Source organism: Aspergillus brasiliensis (assembly GCF_001889945.1).
Source record: "Aspergillus brasiliensis CBS 101740 unplaced genomic scaffold ASPBRscaffold_2, whole genome shotgun sequence".
Lineage (NCBI taxonomy): Eukaryota > Fungi > Ascomycota > Eurotiomycetes > Eurotiales > Aspergillaceae > Aspergillus > Aspergillus brasiliensis.
Genome location: NW_027137443.1, coordinates 3386487 through 3409490, shown reverse-complemented (window position 1 = coordinate 3409490; position 23004 = coordinate 3386487). Strand labels below are relative to the sequence as shown.

General features: G+C 51.0%; 9 protein-coding genes across 9 annotated transcripts; 5 read left to right on the top strand and 4 right to left on the bottom strand.

Annotated features, from left to right (window-relative positions):
• Positions 1-1869: 1869 nt before the first annotated feature.
• Positions 1870-3149, bottom strand: ASPBRDRAFT_115412 (uncharacterized protein; the record flags this gene model as incomplete). The annotated part of the gene is made up of 3 exons (XM_067616897.1): positions 1870-2009; positions 2137-2542; positions 2649-3149. 3 exons carry the CDS (start codon positions 3147-3149, stop codon positions 1870-1872), a joined length of 1047 nt encoding a protein of 348 aa, XP_067483832.1.
• A 3141-nt stretch (positions 3150-6290) lies between these two features.
• On the top strand, positions 6291-8567 carry ASPBRDRAFT_665140 (putative MFS multidrug transporter; the record flags this gene model as incomplete). Its single annotated transcript, XM_067628724.1, has 3 exons — positions 6291-7800; positions 7856-7900; positions 7956-8567. The coding sequence occupies 3 exons, from the start codon at positions 6291-6293 to the stop codon at positions 8252-8254; spliced, it is 1854 nt and encodes a 617-aa protein (XP_067483831.1). The 3' UTR covers positions 8255-8567.
• On the bottom strand, positions 8429-9312 carry ASPBRDRAFT_414541 (uncharacterized protein). The gene is made up of 2 exons (XM_067624575.1): positions 9271-9312; positions 8429-9202 (listed from the first exon to the last, which is right to left on the bottom strand). The coding sequence occupies exon 2, from the start codon at positions 9092-9094 to the stop codon at positions 8666-8668; it is 429 nt and encodes a 142-aa protein (XP_067483830.1). The 5' UTR covers positions 9095-9202; positions 9271-9312; the 3' UTR covers positions 8429-8665.
• Positions 9313-9893: 581 nt separating this feature from the next.
• On the top strand, positions 9894-10881 carry ASPBRDRAFT_170717 (4a-hydroxytetrahydrobiopterin dehydratase). Its single transcript, XM_067619692.1, has 3 exons — positions 9894-10319; positions 10434-10496; positions 10593-10881. The coding sequence occupies exons 1-3, from the start codon at positions 9948-9950 to the stop codon at positions 10746-10748; spliced, it is 591 nt and encodes a 196-aa protein (XP_067483829.1). The 5' UTR covers positions 9894-9947; the 3' UTR covers positions 10749-10881.
• A 1513-nt stretch (positions 10882-12394) lies between these two features.
• ASPBRDRAFT_27016 (peptidase family M20/M25/M40 protein) lies at positions 12395-14809 on the top strand (the record flags this gene model as incomplete). Its single annotated transcript, XM_067622321.1, has 1 exon — positions 12395-14809. The coding sequence occupies one exon, from the start codon at positions 12395-12397 to the stop codon at positions 14807-14809; it is 2415 nt and encodes an 804-aa protein (XP_067483828.1).
• A 132-nt stretch (positions 14810-14941) lies between these two features.
• On the top strand, positions 14942-15422 carry ASPBRDRAFT_414518 (uncharacterized protein). The gene has a single exon (XM_067624574.1). It carries the CDS (start codon positions 15075-15077, stop codon positions 15366-15368), a length of 294 nt encoding a protein of 97 aa, XP_067483827.1. The 5' UTR covers positions 14942-15074; the 3' UTR covers positions 15369-15422.
• A 662-nt stretch (positions 15423-16084) lies between these two features.
• Positions 16085-17764, bottom strand: ASPBRDRAFT_39071 (Sec62 family protein translocation protein). Its single transcript, XM_067624064.1, has 3 exons — positions 17239-17764; positions 16630-17186; positions 16085-16574 (listed from the first exon to the last, which is right to left on the bottom strand). The coding sequence occupies exons 1-3, from the start codon at positions 17717-17719 to the stop codon at positions 16407-16409; spliced, it is 1206 nt and encodes a 401-aa protein (XP_067483826.1). The 5' UTR covers positions 17720-17764; the 3' UTR covers positions 16085-16406.
• A 337-nt stretch (positions 17765-18101) lies between these two features.
• On the top strand, positions 18102-20006 carry ASPBRDRAFT_116390 (Lectin C-type domain protein; the record flags this gene model as incomplete). The annotated part of the gene is made up of 2 exons (XM_067616975.1): positions 18102-18161; positions 18222-20006. 2 exons carry the CDS (start codon positions 18102-18104, stop codon positions 20004-20006), a joined length of 1845 nt encoding a protein of 614 aa, XP_067483825.1.
• Positions 20007-20178: 172 nt separating this feature from the next.
• Positions 20179-22701, bottom strand: ASPBRDRAFT_414482 (uncharacterized protein). The gene is made up of 3 exons (XM_067624572.1): positions 22421-22701; positions 22162-22353; positions 20179-22106 (listed from the first exon to the last, which is right to left on the bottom strand). Exons 1-3 carry the CDS (start codon positions 22598-22600, stop codon positions 20352-20354), a joined length of 2127 nt encoding a protein of 708 aa, XP_067483824.1. The 5' UTR covers positions 22601-22701; the 3' UTR covers positions 20179-20351.
• Between the last annotated feature and the right edge of the window lie 303 nt (positions 22702-23004).

Genomic DNA, 23004 nt, shown 5'->3' with positions numbered 1-23004 from the left:
GATCAAATACTTGGTTCCTTCCATATGACAGGTCGGGCGGTTGGAGGTGAAGAATTCAGATCACTATGTGACGGCCTGATGAACAGAGGTTGGCTATCTACTCAGCTGTCATGCTCCCATTGCATGATACGACAGTCATGATCCCCCTCCTCAATAAATTATTGGATGCTCATCGTCAGAGATGGGTGGTGTGCTGGGGAGGAACACTTTCCACATAGAGCAGAGTTCATGATGGATGAAACCGAAGAAGAGATGGACTTCAAATTTGTCAAAAATCATCTGATACACTTGGTTACCGAGAAGACGACAGATTACATCCACTCCACGGACCATACGGAGTACGCTAAGGCATCATACCCGTTCTTATCAATGAATGATTCCGACATCTTAGAAATTCATGTCATCACCGGAAAGCGAAACAAATTGCCATCAAATACCATGTGCTCTGGACAGTTGTCTGCAAGGAAGAGATCGCATCGGGACGTGATAACCTCGAAGGACAATCCCACTAAGGTGGTCCGTTTACCAAAGTCTGCGTTCAAGGGATCGTATTGAGGAGATGCAAAATATGATATGAATGAGTAGAGCTGTTATTGTACACCAGGCTCGTTTGATCCTCTGTTTGGCTACTGAAGAATAAAGCCGTGCACGGAATTTTGACTGTATCGACCATGTCTTTCTACGAGGAAAAATCATGTTTGAGAAGTGGGAGAATATCAAGCAGGTGCTACGAATTAAGGGGTCTTAGAAAGCGATGCTTGGGACCATGTTCCTTCTTCTTGACGCTTGAGTAACTAGAACTCATCAATACAAAATGATCCACTCTATATGTTTGATCTCTCAGACAGACACTTGAATTTTAGACCCAGAATATGTGTATCGCTAGCATCCCACATTAATCGTAAATCAGCGACTGTAGTCCAAAGAATGTCTATCAATACTAGACAATAGATAACTATTAAGGACTGTCTATGAATTAATCAGCTGAGACTCGCTCTCGCTCTACTACTTGTACATCCATCTATCTAATGCTAAGTAAACCTTCAAAATTATCTAATCTACCACCCCAATCCCAGAGATACAATAACACGTCCATACGATATTGATTACAACCCTCCCACATGAAATCAGCCTAAAGGAAGCAGATAGACAGCACCACCGCCCTCGTGGAATTTCCTCGATAGGTAACCGGTAACTAACGATCATTGAAAGTAAGCTTTAGCTTAGTAAAGCTAGGGGGTAAACTCTAAAAAAAAAAAATGTGCAGTGTCAACCACACCAACACCGTGGCTAGTTACTAAATAACTTAAACTCTGACATTTGACTTCGAGCAAGGGGGCAAAAGACCGCGTGGCGGACCCCGTGGAGATGACTCTGGAGTAGTAACTACTTCGTACAGGAAGTGCTTCTTCCAACGTGTGCACTAATGTATGTACACCGTACAGAGTATAAAATGGTGGTTATCACTCTTCGTCATTGGGTAAACTAAACTTGGAGTCATGGTCACACATTCTTTTCACTTTCCCTGCACGTAGTGTATGTATGTACCCCACACGCACATCGGGGGTCTGAGTACTCTGTACACGCGGCTAACTACGGGTGTTGGTGGTTGAAACTTTCAGATGCCCATCGCACAGCCACTACGACTATAGGATCATGTAGAACATGTTGATGGTCATGCGCTGACAAGCATCGTGGAGGTATATTCAATTTGCGCATGAACTCCCGCTCAGATAAAGAGGTGGCTTTTTTCTCCCCCATCACAAGAACATGCTGATGATCACCGCTGATCTGGGTAGAGTGCGCAAGATACACTGTGAAAAAATGAAGGAAAGGAAGGAAAAGGCCTCCCATGTGGCCCCTGGTCAATCAGGTCTTGTCTGACGACTCGTTCGCCGATCCCACTCGTGCGGATGATGGGTGATCTGCGGTCTCGGTTCCTTGTGCGGTAGGTGCCGCAGGGATCTCTCTTGATCGGGCACCAGAGGTCAGCTCACTAACTTGGCGTTCTATACGCCGTCAGCACAAAACTTTAAGTCAAGGCTTTTCTGAGGCTCCGTGCGCCTCCGTAACAGGGGAGGGAAAAGATTTTAAACAATAGTTATCAAAGAGTAGGGAAGGGGAAAAATCGCGCACCTAAATCGCGGATTCGCTGCCGGAGCATTTGATTTTCGCGCGTCAGCATCGCTGCCTCCGCCTGGTAAAATGCGCTCTCATCCCTGCTTCCCCGCCGGGCTGGGCTCTCACCGGGGACTGCACTCCAATCCGGTCCCTCTGACCCGCATGACGGCTCGGCCAGCGGTCGGAGATTGGGTGAAGCGGCTTGACTAGACGGGCGGGAGGGTCGCCGGCTGGACAAGGAGGATGGCAATTGGGTTGACGCCCGGCTGCTGGTTGTGGGGAGCGGGGGAATTGGGGGGAATGGGGTCAGCCGTTCCGCAGGAGGACTGGAGTCATCCACCACTGCCTGCGAGTGTTGCTGCTGCTGTTGAAGGTGCTGCAGCTGAGCTTGCTGGCTTCGGATCATGTGTAGAAGACGGTTCTAGCCATTGTCAAGGATTATGGTTAGTAGGTTTCTCTTATTTAGAGTGGTGCGATAGCCATGAAGAAATTTGCCGATTAGTGACGCGATAATAGTTGGATCATACCACTTGTGCTTCTTGTTCTTGTTCTAGTTCCTGATGGAGCTCCCCCAGGGACGGTGCACGTTGATGGTGCGGGTCCCCGGTGGGAACGGTCGGGTTCCCCCCAACATTACTGAGCGGACTGGTGGTGCGAAGCCCATTATGGCCAAAGGAAGACCGATGGTGGTCGTGAGGGGTTGTGGTCGGTTCCCCGGGGGCCGAGTCACTAGCGCTGTTATGGCCATTATGGAGGATTGAGCTGGAACCGGTACGGGACCGGCGGCGTTCCGATCCTGACATGCTGGAGCGGTGACTGTGAGAGGGCCGGTGAGGCAGATCGGTGGCAATGATGTTGCTATGGTTATTTGATGAACCGTTATTCATGTTGGGCAGGGCTGCAGAAGGAAAGTCTGGCTGGGTATGCTGCGACGAAAAGACATCGGACAAAGCCGGGGGCAGCCGACGTTGACGCGGGGAAGAAGCAGTGGACCAGGTCGGGGACAGAGAGTTGATATCGGGCGACATGACTTTGGGGGCCAGGTGAAAGGGGGGCCGGCCAATGGATGAGAGTGGGTCTGTTCACGAGGTGAGTCCAACGGAAGAGATCAAACCACCACTTCTTGTCGAGAACCGTTATCTGAAGAGTGTCTGCGACCACTTGCTGTCACGGACCGGTTCAAACAATGGGTTGGTTGCAGTGGATTGCAGAGCTGGAGCTGGTGTGCCGCATTCCTGTAACTGAAGGCGGGGGGGGGGAACCCTATTCAGAAGGCGGTCAACCCTTCAAAAAGTTCCAGTCAAACTGACGCTTTACTAACGGGATGATCACGGGATGCCTAGATTCGGCCTAATTTTACGAGACACTGGATCCGGCACCCAAGTCGGTCTGGCCCGGGGAAGCCTGGAGTCGCTTCTCCCTGGAAACGGTGTTGCAAGCCGGTCCGGGCTTCGGTCAACTCCCGAATACCACCTTTTCTTCCCCCACGCACGTGAACAGATCGATCTGAATATTTCGGGGAATTTTCTCAGTGGTTGACAGGGGGGAGAAGCCGAAGTGATATTGCAGCACAATGCAATCGAACATTCTGTTGCCCCCTCCTCCCCCTTAAGGAATGCTTGCTGAGGCATGGGAGTCCCTGCAGAGAGAAGCCGACTCACCGGGCTGTAGTTTCTACTCTCAGCAGTTGATTTTGCCTGCTTACTTGCTTACCTGGGGATCATCCGCCACTCCATCTTGGCGTCAAGTCTTAACCAACCTTGAGAGTGGGATGGCGGCACTATCCGACCACAGGAGCCACCGGGATAAATGGCCTCGATGCTAGGCGCTTGGTATAGTAGCACTTCTATGTCCCGAAAACCGGACTTTCTAGAGAGTACTACTGCTGCTTTTTGGCTGAATAGGCGGGAATCCTTCAACATTCCTGGCTCAATAGAAACTTTACATAACAGATGGATCGGTACAGATTACCGATGTTTTGTGGCTTCATTCAGTTATAAGTTGCCATCTCCACCTAGTCGAAACTAGCCAGGGGTCAATCCACTGCATCATTCCTGTGACAAACAGAAGTTTCGACCACCCTGTTGGTGGCGAAGTGGTGGTCATTTATCTGCCAGTAGTAGTACTGGTGGGCGAACTGAGGTTTGCAGAAAGGTCCTTGTATGGCACTCGATCGGCGACGGGCTTCGATACAGCGTTCTGGAAAGCAGAGGCCAACGTGACCTATCATCAAGTACTTAGCTTTCTCTAACATGACCACATAGACGTCTATTGGAACGGTCGATGACGGTATTGAAGGACCACAACCCTCCAGGATTCGAAGAAGCCGATGACATGATTGTAATACGTGAGAGTAAAGAAAAACAAAGCATTGGGGGATGCCGATCGCCTTGGTCAGGGAAGGCTTGACGTCACCCCCGGCTACCCCGAGACCAGCTAGTCCAACCCCGTGGGAAACGCGAAGAGGGAAAACTGGGTCCAGCATGGAAAGCCGCCTAAAAAGCGGAACACGGACCAATGCTGTCTTCTCCCAACCCCCAGACTTCAAAACCACGCACAGGAACACTAGCGATGATTAGTGTATATCTCTTGTTTTTTTTCTGCTCGGTATCATGGTTGTCAGCTTTCATGACCCATCCGCTCGGGAGACCACGCAGTCATGTACAGCGCCCATGGCCACCTGGAACCTGACCCCTTGCGTGGGGACACTTTTGCGCCCGCATTATTGACAGGCTGGACCGTTTGGGCCTCTCTAGGGCGTTTTTTTCATCTAATGTAGAGTCTGGCGTACAAAGTCTAAATTGATAGCAATCTCAACGTAGCTCGCCATCTCTCACCGTAGGTAGCCCTCACCCGCCCGTGTCGTGGCAGGCTTCCCCGAAACGGGCATTCTTGAGACCATCCTGTCGGCCCAGAACGGCTTCAGGTGGGAGTAATGAATATCGACGACCACCGAAGTGGGGAAGCCGTGGTGGTCGCGCCGACCACTCCTGGCTCTTGGAACTCAACCGGTTTGCCCCAAAAGGTCAGGCGATGAGTGATTAAGGAATGATGTTAGGGACGGAGTTAACGACGATGGATCCGTCCATAAGCAGCGCCCCAGACCTACCGTGAAAATGACTGGCCGTGTCAGCGTGGCAAGTGGGCTCATCGGAGTCTGGTTTAGGTGGTATGTGGTAGTATCTACCACGCCGGTCCTGATTCGGCAGGCCAAATGCATCATCATCATCATTCGGCCCTAACCGTGTGCGGCCGGCTGCTTGGCCAAAGACATGAACCGATACCCCAACACCATTTTGAGTTATGCCAGTGCTGTCAAGAATTTATGCGAGTGCTATCATCGTTACAAGCCACAGGGAGCAGGGCATAATTAAGGGTGAGTGGCAAAAGAGAAAGGGGCTGGAGGCTGAAGTAGCTGCAAGAAGAAAAAAATGTGTAAATTGGTCATGAAAAGTCAAGGTGAACTGAACTAATTCCCTATATCCCGAGTCATTGGAGACGCCTGGACCGTCTGAACTCTAAATGGAAAGTCTTCGGCTCCCATTGGAGGGCGCAGGGAAAACTGGTGGATTGATATATAGCAGAGTCATTCCTGCAGTGCTGCCCGTGCGATCCATGGGTGTTGCGGTAACATCACCCACTTCTTCCCCTGATACGACTGGCTACTCGAATATAAGTACCGTGACAGAACCCAGTCGCGGTTGCCTTTCCTGGGGTACTTGCCTGAAAAAGTAGTTTTGATACTAGTCCCAGGTAGGTCCGATCTCGTTTTCTCTCCTCTTGCGCTCTTTCCCTTTTTGGCCTAAGCTAGTTGTACCGTCATCTACTGTTTGTGATTACTTCTACTTCTTCCTCCCTCTCCTCCCTCGCCTGCCTTCTTCAATTTCTTCCCTTCCTTCCTATACTGAACTCGCTGTCCTTCCCCTTACCAGACTTTTTCAGTGTTCCTTCCTTCTTTCCCGTGATTTGTTATTACCATTCCCTGTGGCTCGCCTCAATCGCCTGGTCCTCTCTATTTTTGTCTAGTCTGGGTCGGCGGTAAGTACATGCTATTCATACACCGATGTGACTATCGCATAATGGCGTGAACCTACACGCATCTCTGCGCTTCATGCTTTGCTTTCTTTTTCCATTATTCTCACAGTCCACATTACTTTGCATCAAACACCATGCAGCGACTAATCCAGTATGTTACAGTGCGCATCATGGCTTCTCGCCCAGACACAAACATGAGTAATCATGAAAAGCCTCATGAGTCAGAAGCCTCGTCTTCTACTCAAACCGACACCATTCTTGATCCAGCAACCGAAAAGGCTCTGGAACAGCAACAAAAGTCTCAAACGCTCCCGTCAGATCCTAATGCTGGAACGACTCTACACCAATTAGAGAATGCCGCTTCCGAGAAGGTCGAGTTGACCGAGGAGGATTGCTACGACCAGCTTGGCTATGCCTTTCCCAACTGGAAGAAATGGATGATCATTTCGGTTATCTTCCTTGTCCAAACATCGATGAATTTCAACACCAGTCTTTATTCCAACGCCCTTAGCGGTATCTCTGAAGAATTTGGAGTCAGCATGCAAGCTGCTCGGTGTGGTGCCATGATTTTCTTGGTTCTGTACGCCTTTGGTTGCGAGCTATGGGCTCCATGGAGTGAGGAACTGGGTCGCAAGCCAATCTTACAGCTTAGTCTGTTCCTTGTGAATGTTTGGCAACTTCCCGTGGCTCTCGCCCCCAATTTCGCATCTATCATGGTCGGACGTGCGCTTGGAGGTCTGAGTTCAGCTGGTGGCTCAGTTACCCTGGGTATGATCGCGGATCTTTGGGAAGCAGATGACCAGCAATATGCTGTCGCCTGCGTGGTATTCTCTTCAGTGGGTGGCTCGGTGATTGGGCCAGTCGTTGGAGGATTTGTGGAAGCATACCTACCATGGCGCTGGAACATCTGGATTCAGCTTATATTCGGAGGTTTTGTGCAGGTGGCACACCTGCTTCTGGTACCTGAGACCCGGACAACGATTATGATGGACCGCATCGCAAAGAAGCGGAGGCAAAGCGGCGAAGACCCGAATATCTATGGACCGAACGAGCTTGTTCCTTTCAAGGACCGTTTCTCGATGCGCGAAGTCCTCATCACCTGGATCCGTCCCTTCAAGATGTTCTTGACAGAGCCGATTGTCCTCACCCTGTCTCTTCTGAGTGGTTTCAGTGATGCCCTGATCTTCATGTTTATCCAGTCGTTCAGCCTCGTGTACAGCCAGTGGGGCTTCGGCACCGTGGAGCTAGGCCTGTCGTTCCTTCCCATCCTTGTGGGCTACTTCATCGCATGGGGCGCTTTCATCCCGGTCATCAGAAGGAACATTGCGGAACGACGCAGCAAGCCTGACGATGAGCGGGCTCAGTACGAGTCTCGGCTTTGGTTCCTGCTCTATACTGCCCCCTGCTTGCCTATTGGCCTGATTGGCTTTGCGTGGACCAGCTTGGGACCTCCTGTCCACTGGATTGGCAGCATGGTCTTCTCTGCTATTGTCGGTATTGCCAATTACAGCATCTACATGGCCACCATCGATTACATGATCTGCGCATACGGACCATACTCGGCTTCTGCAACGGGTGGTAACGGATGGTCGCGAGACTTCTTGGCTGGTGTGCTCACCATCCCCGCCACACCATTCTTTACAAGTAAGTAACCTCTTACTGGCACAACTGTTATGGGTTATTAACGAATGATTGTTAGACATCGGCGGTAAATACCATCTGGAATACGCGTCCACCATTCTATGTAAGTCATGCTCGACCGTACGTACGGAATCCCAAACTAACCCCCTTTGCTTCAGTCTGTATCTCCTTCCTTCTGGTCATTGCAGTATACGTTATCTACTGGTACGGACCCACACTTCGCAAGCGGTCGCCATTTGCCCAGCAGCTGTCCGATGCGAGAGTCGAGCTGCAGACTCATGGCCGACGGCTGTCCAAGATTCCTTCCGGTTCAAGGGCAAACTCCTTTGCGCGTTCGCAACAGAATCTACGCATTCGTCACACGCTTGGAAGTCGTCCTGGCAGCTACATAGCATCCCGCCCAGCTTCGAACGTCAACTCCCGTGTCAACTCACGGAGAAACAGTCTTACTCGTTGAGCTCTTATTCGGAAGCCTTTACTCGTGCGACATGAGCCGCTCGGATACATTCTTACGATGTCACTGAGACGATTAATGAGCGTTGATACCAATTATGGCCAATGCCTTTGCAGGTCATAAACGTTGTTTGCTTTTCCCTTTTATGTCCCTTATATATCCTGTCCGGAAACGGTATGGACCTACAAAGCTCAAATAGTATGTGCGCGACATTCATTTTCAGTTCTAGGCAAGGCGCTGGCTTGGGAAAATAATGAGAGACGCATTATTGGCTTTGCTTTGCTTTTAGAGCATGTACTAGTAGTATTAGGTTAGCTTGCTGCTGATTGAGCTGTCTTGGTTAGCTGTTGCCATTTCTGGCTGGCTCGAAGATATGGCTATGAGGAGCTTCTGCAGGCTCGGCCGTTCGCGGTCTCACCCTCGAAGAGACCCTAGATCGGAGAGTTTTTTTTTTTTTTTCTTGGGACAATAATCGATAAAAACAAAAATACTATTGGAAACCCATTGCTTCTCAAAGTATAAGAGCCCATGAACCGATATCGGGTCCCATAGGATGATCGCGACGGAAGAGATAACGATCATAGGAATGCAACCAGCCAATGCAACCAAGCGGGAAGCAGAACCGTGGCGGACCGAGTCCCAGCAGTAGATAGATAGTAACCGAACAGACTCGGATGGCGGGGAAGGTTGCAGATTGCTGAAGCAAAGGCCGAGCCCATGCCGATGGTTGGAATGTGGAGACCCATCCCGGCCTTGCATCTGGATCCGGACGGGGCCCATCGGATCCGGCAGCGTTCGGACATCCCTGGAAATGGGGATGGATCCAGATCGAATGCCAGCCATGGATGGATGGGATGATGCTCTCCTTCGGGGCTTGGCTGAGATCGATGACCCAGTCTACACCTTCTATCCTTGTATTGTACACCCCGAGTAGGTACTGGTACTTCTGTGCTTCTCACCATCTGAAAGATTAGATACTTCATGCATTCTGGAGGCTGTTGATGCAGGTACGTACGTACCCCTGCGGGAGATCTACACGAAAGTCTCTTGGAGAATCACATGTTTGTCATATTGGAGTACAGTCGCCGGTTTTTCTAGAATGAACGGATGGATACCGTGGGGTTGGTCATTCGTTCGGGTGGGCTTTGCCGAGGATGTAAGGGGATTGGTTGGGTTGGGGTGGGTTGGGTTTCTCTTCGTTTGCATGATTCAAGGGATGGCTGAGATGGTTTCTATGGTTTCTGCACTTATGAGAGTGCTTCTTCTGCAGCAGATGTCTTGGATTAGAGGAGACTCATAGCTCTTGTCGTCGCTCTATCGCATGAACGCATTACAGCTGGTATCTTCCTGGTATATGCTCCGTGTTTTAACTCAACATAGGCTTGTATCGCGCTGGCAGGCTAACTAGGGGAAGTCCAGCCAGCAGAAGAATAGCTCAAGCTAATCGAAGACCCAAGCAGGGGGGTATGTGGTCAGCATGGAGCTATCGCCCAGCAGTCCAGCACTTTGTGGTGAAGAGCGGATGCAGGCGATTCGCTTGCCGCGGGAGATCGACCCGTCCGCAGCCACCCCCAGTCACGTGTTCAAACAGACCGGTCGGTCGCCGCGGAGAGCTGCTGCTGCTGCTGCGACAACTCGACGGCCAGCATGCAAAATAACTAGTTAACTAGTCTACCCTTCTCTACCACCGTTCAGCATGAACCACGTATCTAGGGCAATTCAACAGCCCCGAGCGGTGGTCACTCGCCTACAGCGTTACTGCTTCCGTCGCCATTACCATATACAATCCTCTCCTTCTCGCGTTATCCCTCTTTCGCCTTCCTCCCACCGCCTCGGACCTCGTGCTGCTGCGAACACCTACACCTCCAACCTCCCCAACACCACCCCTTCATATCGGATAGCTTTGCGCCACGCTGCGACGATGGCGGACCCACAGTTTTCAGAGGGGACCAACCCCGAACAGGCGCGCCAGGGATTGCAGTCGCTGCAGGAGCAAGGATGGGTCTTGGATGAGGATGGACAGGGTGTGAAGAAGACGTACTATTTCAAGTCGTACTTCAAGGCGGTGGTATGTTGGCCCCCTCCCCCTCCCTGTCCCCCTTTTTTTGTTTTCTGCCCCTTTGATGTGTTACATATGATATGGGCGCGCACAGTAATCTGACTGATATGGAATTATTTACAGAGCTTTGTCAACGTGGTCGCATCGCAGAGTTCAACCAAGAAGCACCATCCAACCATGACTGTGGTAAGTCGTGACTCATCACAAGAAGAAAAAGGGGGAGCAAGTGGAGGATCATAAAAGTCGGATTATGAGGCTGATTTGGAATAATCTGTTATCTAGAGAATCGGATCGGTCGATGTCCACTGGACTACCCACAATCCTCGGGGCTTAAGTGAGAAGGACTTGGAAATGGCGCGGCATTGCGACGAGGCGGCGGATCTGATGGGGTCAGTGGAACAAGGACAGGGGAAAAAGTGCGCTCCGGGTCGAGACTAGGAGGGACATTGTTGGTTGGAAATGGGAGTGTTGTGGCGTAAGGAGCTGAGGAGAGATTCATGTTAATATTGAGTTGATTGATTATTTATTTAATATATTCCCACGATAGCCAATTTGACCAACATGACTGATTGATTATCATCTTATTCAAACAATCAAAACAAGGAAGATGAGAGGGGGCAGACCTTCTTAGTCAGCGCTTAGGTTCCTCGTGGACAATAAACTAAATGGCGTAGTTCAACAATCCAGCCAGTCCAGCTACTTTAGTCTAGTTGAACTTTCAGCTGAGCTGAAAGGCTGGAATGTGCCACTCTTCTGTCCGTCTTCGGAGTCATGCCATCCAACCAGATGCCGACCCCGATGTGAAGAAAGTCAGAAAAATAACACAACTTATCTATACCGATTACCGACATCTAATCTGACACAGACCTCCTGTCACTCTGCAGGTACTAAGCAATTCCTCCTCCCCCTTCTCCAATGTTTGCAATTGATGTGTTCATCCGGAGAAAATCAAACACCACTAACCGAATCTGCCCCCTCTAGAGGCCTCTAGTTCGCTCATCAACCGACAAACCGTTGCCCGGAAAGTGGGGACCGTAAGGTTTGGCTCAGTTCAGGGGCATACAAACATGATTCTGCTATTTCATAATAGAATCTCCTCCCGAATGGAGGTGTGGATAAGTCAGGTTGGGTGATCAAACTGGGTGGCGGGAGATGCAGGTCGCATTCACATCACATCTCCATCTATCTATCTTTGAATCTATCGCTGCTGCTCCTATCTCTCTCACTCGCTCTCCAGCCCATCCCCAGCTCGGCCAATCCCCCTCACCCTCCACTCAGGGGGTTCGCTTGCGCGCGCAGACCGTTTCAGATCTGCTTGTCATCACCACTAGCCCTCTAGTCGCTGGCTAGGCCCGACGGGCAATCAATAATCTAATTTAATCCCAGAAACTTTGCGCTGCTGGCCTGCCTGGAGCCTGTTTCGTCTTGTTTCGCGTTGGTCCGTTTTTTTCTTTGTCACACTTCCATCTCCTCCTCTTTTCTCGTTCACACAACCACTCACATTCACACTGCTATCACTACTTCTTCTTCTTGTTCTTCTCTCTCTTTCGCTCCCTGGGTCTCTTCGCAAATCATCTATTACGGGCATCCACACTCCAATTGCCGACTATGACGTCTGTCTGACTCCCAATCTTTTTCCCTGATTTGGCTGTCTGTTGATCCCACACGGCCACTTCGTCACTCCTTGTCGCGCGCGCCCCAAGACAAGATCTCGAGTCCAATTCGTCTTCACCGTTCACCATAGATTCGCGCTGGGTGCAATATATCACGTCTATCCAAGATCTTTCCTTTCTAACCGACTGTCGCTGTCTCCTACACGGTCGGACATGATCTATGCTTGAGTTATCATCGTCAGATTGCGATGACACTTTTCTTATTTCCGAGCACCATAAACTCTCTTTATCGATCAATGAGGCCCTCATTGCTAACACAAATATTTTATTTGTCCATTCGTTAATTATACCCCACCCTGCTGCGATCAATTGATGCGCGTGATTTTGTTCTACTATATACCCGCCCCAACCAGCTCGAGACAGACCGGAGCCATTCCGACGTCAGGACATACAGTGGAGGTCTGACTAAGGATGACGTTGGAAATTCACTCCCCTCAACAGTCGGTCAGCGAGCGCAGAGGCCAGCGATTGGCCCCTCTACAAACCAACTTCAGTCGTCCTACCGCACGTCCGGTGCATGTTCCACCCGGCAGACCACAGCGTCCACGGCCCACAGACTACCAGGATGATGCGGAGGCAGGCGAACGAGTCCCATTGCAGGCCACACCGGTTAAGCGCCAAACATCCAAGTCCAGCCTGCGGAACATCTTCGGGCGCGACAAGTCTTCCCGAAAGCAAACCAGCGATGCTAAGCTCACGGGCATCGATGAGTTGCAACACCCAAGCACACAACCGGCAATCGAAACAGCGCCAGTGATTCAATCACCCACAGCTGCCGCCACACCGAAGACCACCGTTTCGACAGCTACACTTCCCACGTCACCGATAACGACAGCATCTCAACGATCTAAGCTTCCCTCTAAGTCTCGTACGAAAACCGGTGACGAGAAGCCTGCCGGGGGTGATTTAGGATGGAAACCTCCACCACTTTTCCAGGCGTATCCGCAGGCAATCAAACATGACACTCTTCCAGTCCCCGCCATGTCGGTGGATTCCATCATGCGCATGCATGCCACATCAAAAGCGAAAGCTGGTGCTCGTGAAGAAGAGCCGCCCAACGGGGAATCGGCGGAGGATGGCGCGGCGCGGAAGAAAAAGGAAGACAAGGAGAGAAAACGGCACATGCGCACCCTCTCCGAGACCATGAATAAAGCAGACTGGACCCAGAAAGTCTACGTGCTAGCCACCGCCGGCTATATTCTACAGTATTCCGGCTCAGGCAAATATGACAGACTGCCAGAGAAGATGTTACAGCTCGGTCCTCGAACCGTAGCCTTTGCTAGCGATGCGATTCCTGGGAAGCATTGGGTGCTGCAGGTATCGCAAACCGACGAGGACGGCACGGATTCGACGAAGCCCTCCCGATTCCGCTTTGGGTTTCACAGGTCTCCTTCCAGGCGGCTAGAGCGTTGCTTGCTTCTTGTATTTGACCATCCTGAGGATATGAGCTCTTGGCTCTTGGCCGTTCGGGCTCAGATAGAAGCACGAGGAGGCAAGAAGTATGTGTCGGAAAAGGCAGCTGACGATGGGGAAGAGCCCCAGCTTCAAACTAAGCCCAGTATCCGCCAGATGGTGACCAAAGATACTAACCGGTTTTCTACCCTACTGAAACCTCAGCTGTCTGTGTCTGAGGACGACAATAACACCGGTGTCAGTGTCAGCGACCAATCCCGTCGGAGCTCCTATATCTCCCTCAATCGCCGGTCAATAGTCATGCCGGCTGCATCAGAATCCCGCTCCGGCTCTATATCCACCACACATACAGAGATAACTTCTCCTGTGAGTGGTACGGGACGATTCTACTCGTCGATTCCCAGCGCGAGTGTCCCCAACTCACCACCCAACGGTAGCATAGTAGCAGCGTCTTTGGACGGCACAGCAAGCCCAAGCGTCAAGGGCTCAACGAAGCGCCGATCCATGCACGTATCGTCACCATCAACAATCAAGACCGCCGCTGAGATGGCTGCCGAAATCCCACGGGCACAATCGACACAACCCGATCCGGTGCTCCGCAGCACCTCGCCGCCCGCACCAAACTTCAGCGTGCCGTCCTTCAGCAAGAGATTCACCGCCAGATTTGGCCCACTTCAGGTCCCTCAGGTCTCTCAGCTTCCTCCAGCCGTGGAGGATGCGAGCAGCAAAAGTACGGTTGCTGCTCTCTCCGCATTTCCTTCTCCACCCCAATCTCCGGGCAAGGTTCCGAACGGCTTTCTGCCAGAGGAGCCCAGCGAGGAGCAGCAACCGCTAGAGCCAGAGCCGCAGCCACAGAAGCCGTGGCCAGTCCATGCAGGTCAACCTAAGAGACCACCCCTGCGCGTCTCCACATCCCAAGACTCGCTAGCGGAGAATCAGCGTATAGCGGATCCCAGGAGCAATCGACTCTCTCGCATGCCTCGAAGCATACAACCCAGTACTGCAGCCCACGTCCTGCGACCAACGACCGCTGTCGGCGGAGGGCCAAATGCCACATTGCACGTGGGCTCAGACCCACGTCGTGATCAGCAGCGGACGCGAGGATCTGTTATGTACCAGCCAGATCCAAACACCCGTCTGCCACCAGTCGCCATGGGCCGTCGGAAGAGTATGCCAGGGCTGATCGGACCGCCAGCTGCACCACCTCCTAACTGTCCACTACCCAAAATCCCTTCCCCAGTCGACCCGCAATCGTCCAACTGGGGTGATGCACCCACCGACCTGCGACAGTGCATCTCGCCTCCCCCGCTCCAGACTATCCGCGAACAGCGCAAGAGTTCCGCTCCAGCTCCAGCCGGCCACGGATTGCAAAGCCGAAGCGTCTCCCGACAGTCCAGAATGCCGCAAATATAATCAATCAGCCTCTAATCGCTCCTTACTATACATACATTCACCCATTCGCATGATGAACCCTTGCATGCCTTGTACATGTTCATCCTATCCCATTTCTACCAATTATCATTATGCTTCCATGTCGCCACGGCACGACTTGCTTCCGTCGACTTTGATAGTCGACGATGTCGATCATCGTATCATTACATAGCGATCCAGCGTTTTTCTATCTTCATGTCTTTTCTGATACACTTCCGTTTATTATACATCCTGATACCATTCGTGAATGTACTGGCACACATGTCGACTCTTACTATCTACTACCTACAGGCTAAACAGGCTACTACTATTTCCTTTTCATGCGTTACTACTAACCAAAACGATAGACATGGTGGCTCTCTGTCTTGTTGATTCATTTTTACATTTACTTTCTGAGGTTGTATTTTATCTTCATTTTATCATATACAGGCTGCTATTGCTATACAGTGATCCTAGACCAAATATACTAGGGATTAATACAATACTGGGATCTACTACTCACGGACTCCAACAACTTACTACTTCTCTCTCCTTGTTATAAATATGAGCACACTAGCGGTAATGTCTCCCGCCCTTAAACTTGAAGACGATGTTCAATCAGCAGAAGTACTTCATACCAACTATTTCTTTAGTTAGAGTCAGTAAATTCCTAACAATACGCTCTACTATAGATCCATATCAACCTCTTTAGAATATATATTCTCAAGTAAGACCGGAGTAAACCAAAGAAGAACAGTGATGTGCAAGCAACTGGGAATCGAAACGGCCCGGCCCGTTGTGTGGTGTGGTGTTTGTCGCTCACCGAGAATCATCCGCCTTGGCCCTCCGAGAGGGAGGGGGGGGGGAGGGGCTCTTATGTAATTGGTAATGGGGAAATTATATGATGATCAAATCTCAAATTGAATGATGATACACAAAGATAGTATCATATAGCTATTTATGACGGGTTAATCCAGTCAGTGAATTACTATGTATTCATCAATACTAGTCATGTAGGATGCATACTATCCTATAACTAACCACTACGGATAGTAATCGGGAATATACTACTAGTAGTAGTACTGGTCTTTCTTCCACAGTCTTTTTGCCTCCACTCCTTTGACTCTAATTAGTGAGCAGTAGTGGGTAGGCGCTTAAGGGGAAGATTCCGATCATGAACATGTTCATGTATGCTGAGCACTATTCTTAAGGTTGGATTACTGATTGCATTTCAATTCGACTTACGAGTCCATGAATAGTATCATTATGCGCGTGCTGAGCCACAATTACATGAAATGAACATACTATCTCATATATTTTGTGTGCCAACAGTAAATAAAGAAGCAATTCAACCATGGCTAGCGAACTGTAAACCCAAAACCCGAATACCCCCTGCCTGACTGAACAATAATGGAGAGGAAGATGACCGAAGTGCATGCAAAAGTAAGACGTGCAAGAGTTACCGTACAGATAGGAAAGTATAGTATAGGATTAATAGCAAGAGATTAGCATTCAAGATTGTATCTCTCTCTCACTTGTAGGGAAGAATGCTCAATGGAATTCCGTGGTCAACTGTATAGGATCAAGGTACATCAATCGATTACTCTTCGGTGACTTCCTCCACGCGCGCCGCAAGGTCCCGCTTGACTGTGCCTGAAGTATCCGGGGCTGCTGTTGCTGTTGTGGTGGCTGACGGGGTGGATTCGGCTGCGGCTTGAGGTTCCTCGCCTCCTGCGTTCTTGGACTTCTTGGACTTTTTCTTTTTGGTCTAGGAAGGCGTTAGAAGGTTGTCATTTTTGCGATACCACGGGTAGATATCTTACCTCTTGCCAACCCCACAGGGGCTTGAAACTATCCACGAATCCAACATCCTCGAACAGGTTCGGGAAAAGCCATAGACCAGGGGGGACCGCAAAGACGGTGATGCAGAACAGAATAAGGCGGAAGATGGACATGGCGAAGAACAATCCCAGCAGTCCCATCATGCCCACACTCAAGTACCAGACACCCTGGCGCAGCATCATCGGCCACAAGGGGAAGAGCACCACCGCAAAGATACCTGCTACTACAGCCGCGGCCATGACCTTCTGCTTCCACTGCGGGCCTTCCCACAGCCATACATAGTGCATCATAGGATCGGTCTCTTGGTGCTGCTCGATGCGCACCGTCCACAGTCCCTTGACACGGTTCTTGGGCTTACCGTGGTTGTGGCCTGCATGGGGGTCGACTTTCGTCACGCGCAAAGCAAGAAGTGACAGGGGAAGAAGCTTGAAAACGTTCTCTGCCGATGCGCGATCGGTGACAGGGGGAAGAAGAGAGTTCTTTTTGGCAGCCGCCTTGGCGTAAGCTGGGGATTCAAGGGCGCGAATGGCACGTTTCACTATATTTTGTAAGTATCTCCCCGACACACATGATTAGAAAGAATGGTATACCTTTGAACATCTCCTTCCGCTGTCCGTCCATGATACATGTCCGTGTCTTTAGGTTCTGCGACCGCAGGAACGCGGCAACGGCAAGCGCCTTCGGATCAGGAGGGTTGTTAGGGTTCACGGGTACCTGACGGGTCATCTGCTGAGGTTGAGGTTGAGGAGGTGCTGGCAAGTTCTGTCCTGGTTGAGCTGGCGACTGAGGTGCTTGACCTTGCCCTTGCCCTTGTGGCTGCCCCTGCGCTTGGGCTTGAGCAGCTTGTCGTTGGGCCTCGACTTGTCTCTGGTGAGCGGCGAGAGCTCGCATCCTCAACTGAGTGACATATTGTTCGGTTGTCATTCCGTGCTTGGCTGCCTCTGCAGTGAGCTGTTCGCGCTGCTGTTTGGCAAATTCCTCGGGGGTCATTCCGCGCCTAGCAGCTTCGGCGGCGAACTGCTGTTGCATGGCCGCAATCTGCTGGGGGGACGGCTGGCCGGGCGCCGCCATGATGAAGGAGTGTGTGGATTATTTATATAGAAAACTAGATTGGCTCCGGAAAAGAGGGATGCAAGAGCGCACAGCGCAGTGACTTGCAGGAACCAGGTGAACGTTTTGGGGGGGCGATGAATGAGATGGCAGGAATTGCGGGAGATGAAAAGGCCAGATGGTGTTCCGGTTGCCCTTCCACTTCCGCCGTCAGGGTCCCGATCGCCCTCCACCGCCTTCGTCTCCGCACTCCGTTCTGCTTCATTCACTCTCGCACTCGGCGCATTCATCTCCCCTCATGTTTAACACCCCATTCACTTGATCGCGCAATTTCGCGAGGTATTCACACTTTGGTGACTAATGTGATTCGAGTGCTGGTGCGCTGCCTGCAATTCGCAGCCCCATGTCCTTGAGTTTCTCCTCAGATGTGGCCTTGAATGCAACGGAGGCCGCCATCTTCCTGGTAAGTCTGGCGCAATCGCGCTCATACAGCAGGGTCATGCTGGTTACTGACCTGTTCCAGAGCGAAAGAGATGTAGCTGGCCAGATTCCAATTAATTTTGTCACCACGTCCGCCGTGTCACTTCGCGCAGCATGTTTTGGCGATAATATCTACGACCGGGATGCGGCGGGCAGATGCATCTCCAACTTACTCGTTATCGGATACCGCCGCTTTCTTGTCGACCTTTACTGGTCTTCTGACCAACGGGACTGGATATTCTGTCCATTGTCACTCTCCCCAGATGTCCCCGTTGTTACTGTGTCGTCGATATCTCCAACTTCGTCAACCACGACGACTGCGACCAGTGGAATAACCGCAACAACGACTGCAGCAACGACAACAACCACAACGAGCGAAAGGATCCAGGCCACTGTTACTGCGGTAGCCAGCTCGTCTGGTTCGGTTCTGTACGAGCTGGGTCCGTATCGCTGTTCATTGAATCTCAATCTGTCCGACCTCATCAATGTGTTTCGGGGCTTTTTCCAGGAATATTCCTCTGAACTGACCGTATATACGAGATACATCTCTCTCAATTTGCATGCGGCTGGGAGCGCGACGAGTCCCGACGAAGCAGCATCGACCGTGACTGGATCGCAGCTACCCACGAGTACAGAATATGTCAGCTATCAACTGGACGAATATCTGTCCTCCTACATATACACGCCGTCAACCCTCGCTTCCGAGCGCGCCAACCTGAACCAGTCATGGTACCAGGTTGAAGACGGTTACAAGCCCATAACCGAGTACTTCACAATCAACGAGGAGTCGAATGGGGACCAAAGTACTCCCGATGGCTGGCCATGCGTGAAGTACCTTCAGCTAGCACAAGAAAAGCGCCTTCTCGTCGACTACGGGACCGTCGACTCCCAACTCCAAGACTATAACCTATCCTATATGAGTGATGTTATCTTTCCATCCAATTACCTCACGTCCACAGTACCCGTATCCCTTGACTCCGACGGAAGCGTCGACACCGGCTGTTTCTATGATTCCCATGCGACCACCGTACCCCAGGTCAACAACTCCTGGGCTATATCCGATTACATCCCCATACCAGGAGGATTAAGCCAGAACTCAACAATCGCAGCAATGTCCCTCGTGGCATCCAACTTGACGGCATGCGGCCTCACCCCAACACTAAACAACACACTCTTTAACAAAACTGCCGACACCGCCTCCCAACCCTACAAAGACATCTCCCTAGCCACCTCGTGGGCCTGGTCCATCGGCCAACCCGCCAACGCCGACTCATCCTCCGCTAGCTTCGACGCCACAGACCGCTGCGCCGTCATGGACCTAACAAACAGCGGCCACTGGCGCGCCATAAACTGCAGCCAAGTCCGATACGCGGCGTGTCGCGTCGAAAACAACCCCTTCACGTGGCAACTATCCACAGGCCCATACTCCTTCCGAGACGCCTACGATCACGGCTGTCCCGAGAACACCAGCATGGCCGTCCCTCGGACCGGTCTCGAGAACACCTATCTGTATCAGTACCTACTGACACGGACGGACGTTCTCGACCCAACCTCTACAATCCCCAACAAGACGAATGTTTGGTTAAATATGAATTGTATCGATGTGGAGTCTTGTTGGGTGACCGGGGGTCCTGATCAGGAGTGTCCGTATGCGTCGGATCCGCAGCAGTTGGAGAGACGGACGGTCTTGGTGGCTGCTATTGCTGGGATTGTGATATGTATTATTGCTGCGTTGACGCTCTTTGTCAAGTGTAATGCGAATCGGCGCAATTCGAGGAGGAATAAGAGGGTTATCAAGGGGTGGGAATATGAGGGGGTGCCTTCGTAGTTTGGTTTTGATAATTGCTTGTATATGTGTATTTGATAGCTGTATATATTCTAGAATGGTGGAAGGTAAGATAAGACTCGTTATTTTTCAAGATTCTCTTGTATGGTATGCTAAGCTACTACGTAACTACCTGTAATTCGTCTACAGTAGAAAACAGTGGGGAGTATCACCAATAAAACGAACATAAAATCACATCAATCATCGTCAAAAGATCCTCATGTCCAACATGTGCAACCCATAGTATCCATATGCTCATAAAGTCAATGAAAGAAAGCGTATACCGCCCTGAAATTGTTGTAGATGCTTTTTTTTTTTTGTCTTTTATTTTCTCCAAGTGCATCAGTGCTATAGACCCGCAAAGCGAGCCCAGCCAGCCGCTCGGATAGGTGTTGTGTTCTCAGTTTTCGGTTTGTTGGTCTCGACGCGACCTTCTTCTGCTATCTTGCCGCTGACGTCTCGCCGTCTTCCCACTCCCAACCCAGCGATGTAGTTGCCATATGACAATGCGGAGTTGGCGTGGGTGGCATCGGCTCCTGAGTTGCTAACGACGCGACCTTTGCGATCACCGTCGATAGTCACAGGGTCTGCATAGGGAATGCCAAGGCCATTAAGATCACCATCGTCATGCTGCTTAAGCGCGCCGTAGGCGTTGGACTTCTGGCTCTTCTTGATGCTGAGCTTGTTCTTCTTTGGCGTGAGCTTCGACTGGTCGCGGCTGACTTTCCGTGGAGTATCAGGTCCGAAAACTTCCGGGAGTTCTCCATAAAAACTTCCTTTCTTTTGCAGATTATCAAGAAGTGGCTCTTCGGCAGGGGGCTTGGGAGAAAGATTGGGAATGTCAGTGAGCGCCATGCGCCCATTGCTTGGAGTGCGATTTTGGACCTCGTCCGGCTTCGGCAGAGGAGAGGGCGGGTTCAAAGCCAAAGGATTGACCTTCAAGGAGTTCCGCGTGTCTTCGTCGAGCTCCTCGTGGTCTTGAAAGATGTCAATCCGGTGGTCGCCAATGTCCTGCTCGGCATTATCGTAAAGTCCGCTTCGGTACAGAATGTCATGAACATCATCATCGTTTCCATAGTATTCATGCGCCGCGATCGATTCGTATTCCCCGCGCACGTTTTCGCTGATGGCTTCCCCGATATTCAGACCATATCGCTGTGGACTAAACCAATCCATAACACCGCCCTTAGACGAGGCTGGAGTTTCGGCCCGACTGTATACAGAGGATGGCTCGCGAGGAGCAGGATGCTCGTCCTTGGCTTCCTCCACCGGTGTCGTAGACCGAGACGCATAAGCAATCCAATTCTCTGAAGCCGGACTCACACATTGCGATCTGTTGGGGAGATCAGGAGATGGCTCACGAACTGGCGCGCCACGCGGGATCGACGTAGTTGGCCTGGTGAAGATATCCGGGTTCTCTATAGGCGACGCGATAGTTGTAGCATCATCTGCAATTTCACTTGGTTGCTGGAAAGGTAGATGTGGGATGGTATCGATGCGCGACGGGCGATGAAAAGAGCGCGTGGGTTGCGGCGGCGTTCTGTCGGTGAAACTAGGGGGGAATCGGCTGTAGTCGTTGTTGAAGGATGAATTGCTGCGAGTATCCATGAAAGGCACACTTCGTGGAACGCCAATCAATGGGTCCTCACTGGAGATGTTGTCTGAGCCCAACGTAGATTTGCTGGCACGCTTTTCGATTATCTCCGATTTAGTTCGTGAAAAAGGACGTGCAGTCAAGTTGTCTTCTAGCGGGTTCATATCTGGGGGTAGTCGGGTGATTTTCCGGAAGATGGTACCCAAAAAGATGGATATTCCGAGGGAGATCGCATGGAGAGCACCGTTGATTATACCCAACAGGAATGTAGCTTCTGCAATCTTAGTTGTCACCTCAACATCAGACCCAAGCATTGTAGTCCAGTTGTAGGCATTATCGGTATATTGCCTGTAACCAAGGAAGGCTGAAAAGACGTAGAATGGGATCAGGCCCAGATCCAATGTTGCGGCAAAGAACATATAGCTAGCCTGCGAGCCTGGAGGCCTCGTGATCGAAGAGCGACTCAAAGTATATATGCCGTAAAGAGTATGCAGAATTGCGACCGCTGGCTTGAAGGGCGTTAAAGTCTGACTCGACGTAGTAAAAGATAGTCGCATTACTTACCCCAACTCTCACAATCCAGATCACGGTTGCTGCGGCATTCTTGATAACGATCGAACAAAACAGGGATGCGATAGCTCCGGCAAGAGCGAGTATCCGCAGTCCAAGTTGCACTTTGCGACCATAGACCACGCGGCCTTTTGTTTTCGGGCTCATTGGCGTCCATCGCGGTTTGGCAGGAGGAGTGTTGCATTGCTTGTATAGATCATCAGTACGCAGTCGTGGCTAAGAGAAGCTCTAGAAAGAGCCGCAAAGCACATACCACATCAGGAAGGGTATTGGCATGATCAACCAACGGTCCCTTTAACTCAGGCTTTGGTTCCGGTCGAGTCCAGCTCGCCTGTGTCACAGCCTTCGGATTGAAGGGAGGTTCGGGCGACCCGTAAAAACGGTTGGACGAAGCATAGCCATAAAGGAATGAAGAGTTGTTATTGTCGCCCATGATCGCTATGGTAAAAGCCCCAATCTAATATCGAAGGCTTGACCCACGCGACGAGCGGGGAGAAAGGAATGTGCACAGACGAGTTAAGCTTAAAGAAAGAATGTCGGATTAGAATGCTATCTAGTAGATAGACGGACGGTTCTGTGGTGACAGATACCACGGAAAGAGAGGTACGAACCGTGGGACGGGTGGAGTGGCAGGAGATGGAGACGAAGCAGCAGCGACAGCAAGAGAGCAGCAGCAGCACATGCACTCATCCATCGTGCATCTGCCCGAAGCTACTTGCTGCCCTTCCACGGGTTGATCGGGAGGATCGTCAACACGCGATTGTCGGCGCGGCAACCAGAATTGATAAGAGTCACGTGTTGGACCCTCTTATGTCATCGTCCTTCGGAGTTAACCGT

Coding starts and splice junctions, on each gene's coding strand:
- ASPBRDRAFT_39071 (XM_067624064.1), bottom strand. CDS start 17,719: ATGGCGGCGCCCGGCCAGCCGTCCCCCCAGCAGATTGCGGCCATGCAA. Junction 17,187..17,238: donor GCGGAAGGAGATGTTCAAAG/GTATACCATTCT, acceptor TACAAAATATAG/TGAAACGTGCCATTCGCGCC. Junction 16,575..16,629: donor CCCTGTGGGGTTGGCAAGAG/GTAAGATATCTA, acceptor ACGCCTTCCTAG/ACCAAAAAGAAAAAGTCCAA.
- ASPBRDRAFT_414482 (XM_067624572.1), bottom strand. CDS start 22,600: ATGGGCGACAATAACAACTCTTCATTCCTTTATGGCTATGCTTCGTCC. Junction 22,354..22,420: donor CCAATACCCTTCCTGATGTG/GTATGTGCTTTG, acceptor GATCTATACAAG/CAATGCAACACTCCTCCTGC. Junction 22,107..22,161: donor TCTGGATTGTGAGAGTTGGG/GTAAGTAATGCG, acceptor ACGCCCTTCAAG/CCAGCGGTCGCAATTCTGCA.
- ASPBRDRAFT_414541 (XM_067624575.1), bottom strand. CDS start 9,094: ATGGCTGGCATTCGATCTGGATCCATCCCCATTTCCAGGGATGTCCGA.
- ASPBRDRAFT_414518 (XM_067624574.1), top strand. CDS start 15,075: ATGTACTGGCACACATGTCGACTCTTACTATCTACTACCTACAGGCTA.
- ASPBRDRAFT_170717 (XM_067619692.1), top strand. CDS start 9,948: ATGAACCACGTATCTAGGGCAATTCAACAGCCCCGAGCGGTGGTCACT. Junction 10,320..10,433: donor AGTCGTACTTCAAGGCGGTG/GTATGTTGGCCC, acceptor AATTATTTACAG/AGCTTTGTCAACGTGGTCGC. Junction 10,497..10,592: donor ACCATCCAACCATGACTGTG/GTAAGTCGTGAC, acceptor TCTGTTATCTAG/AGAATCGGATCGGTCGATGT.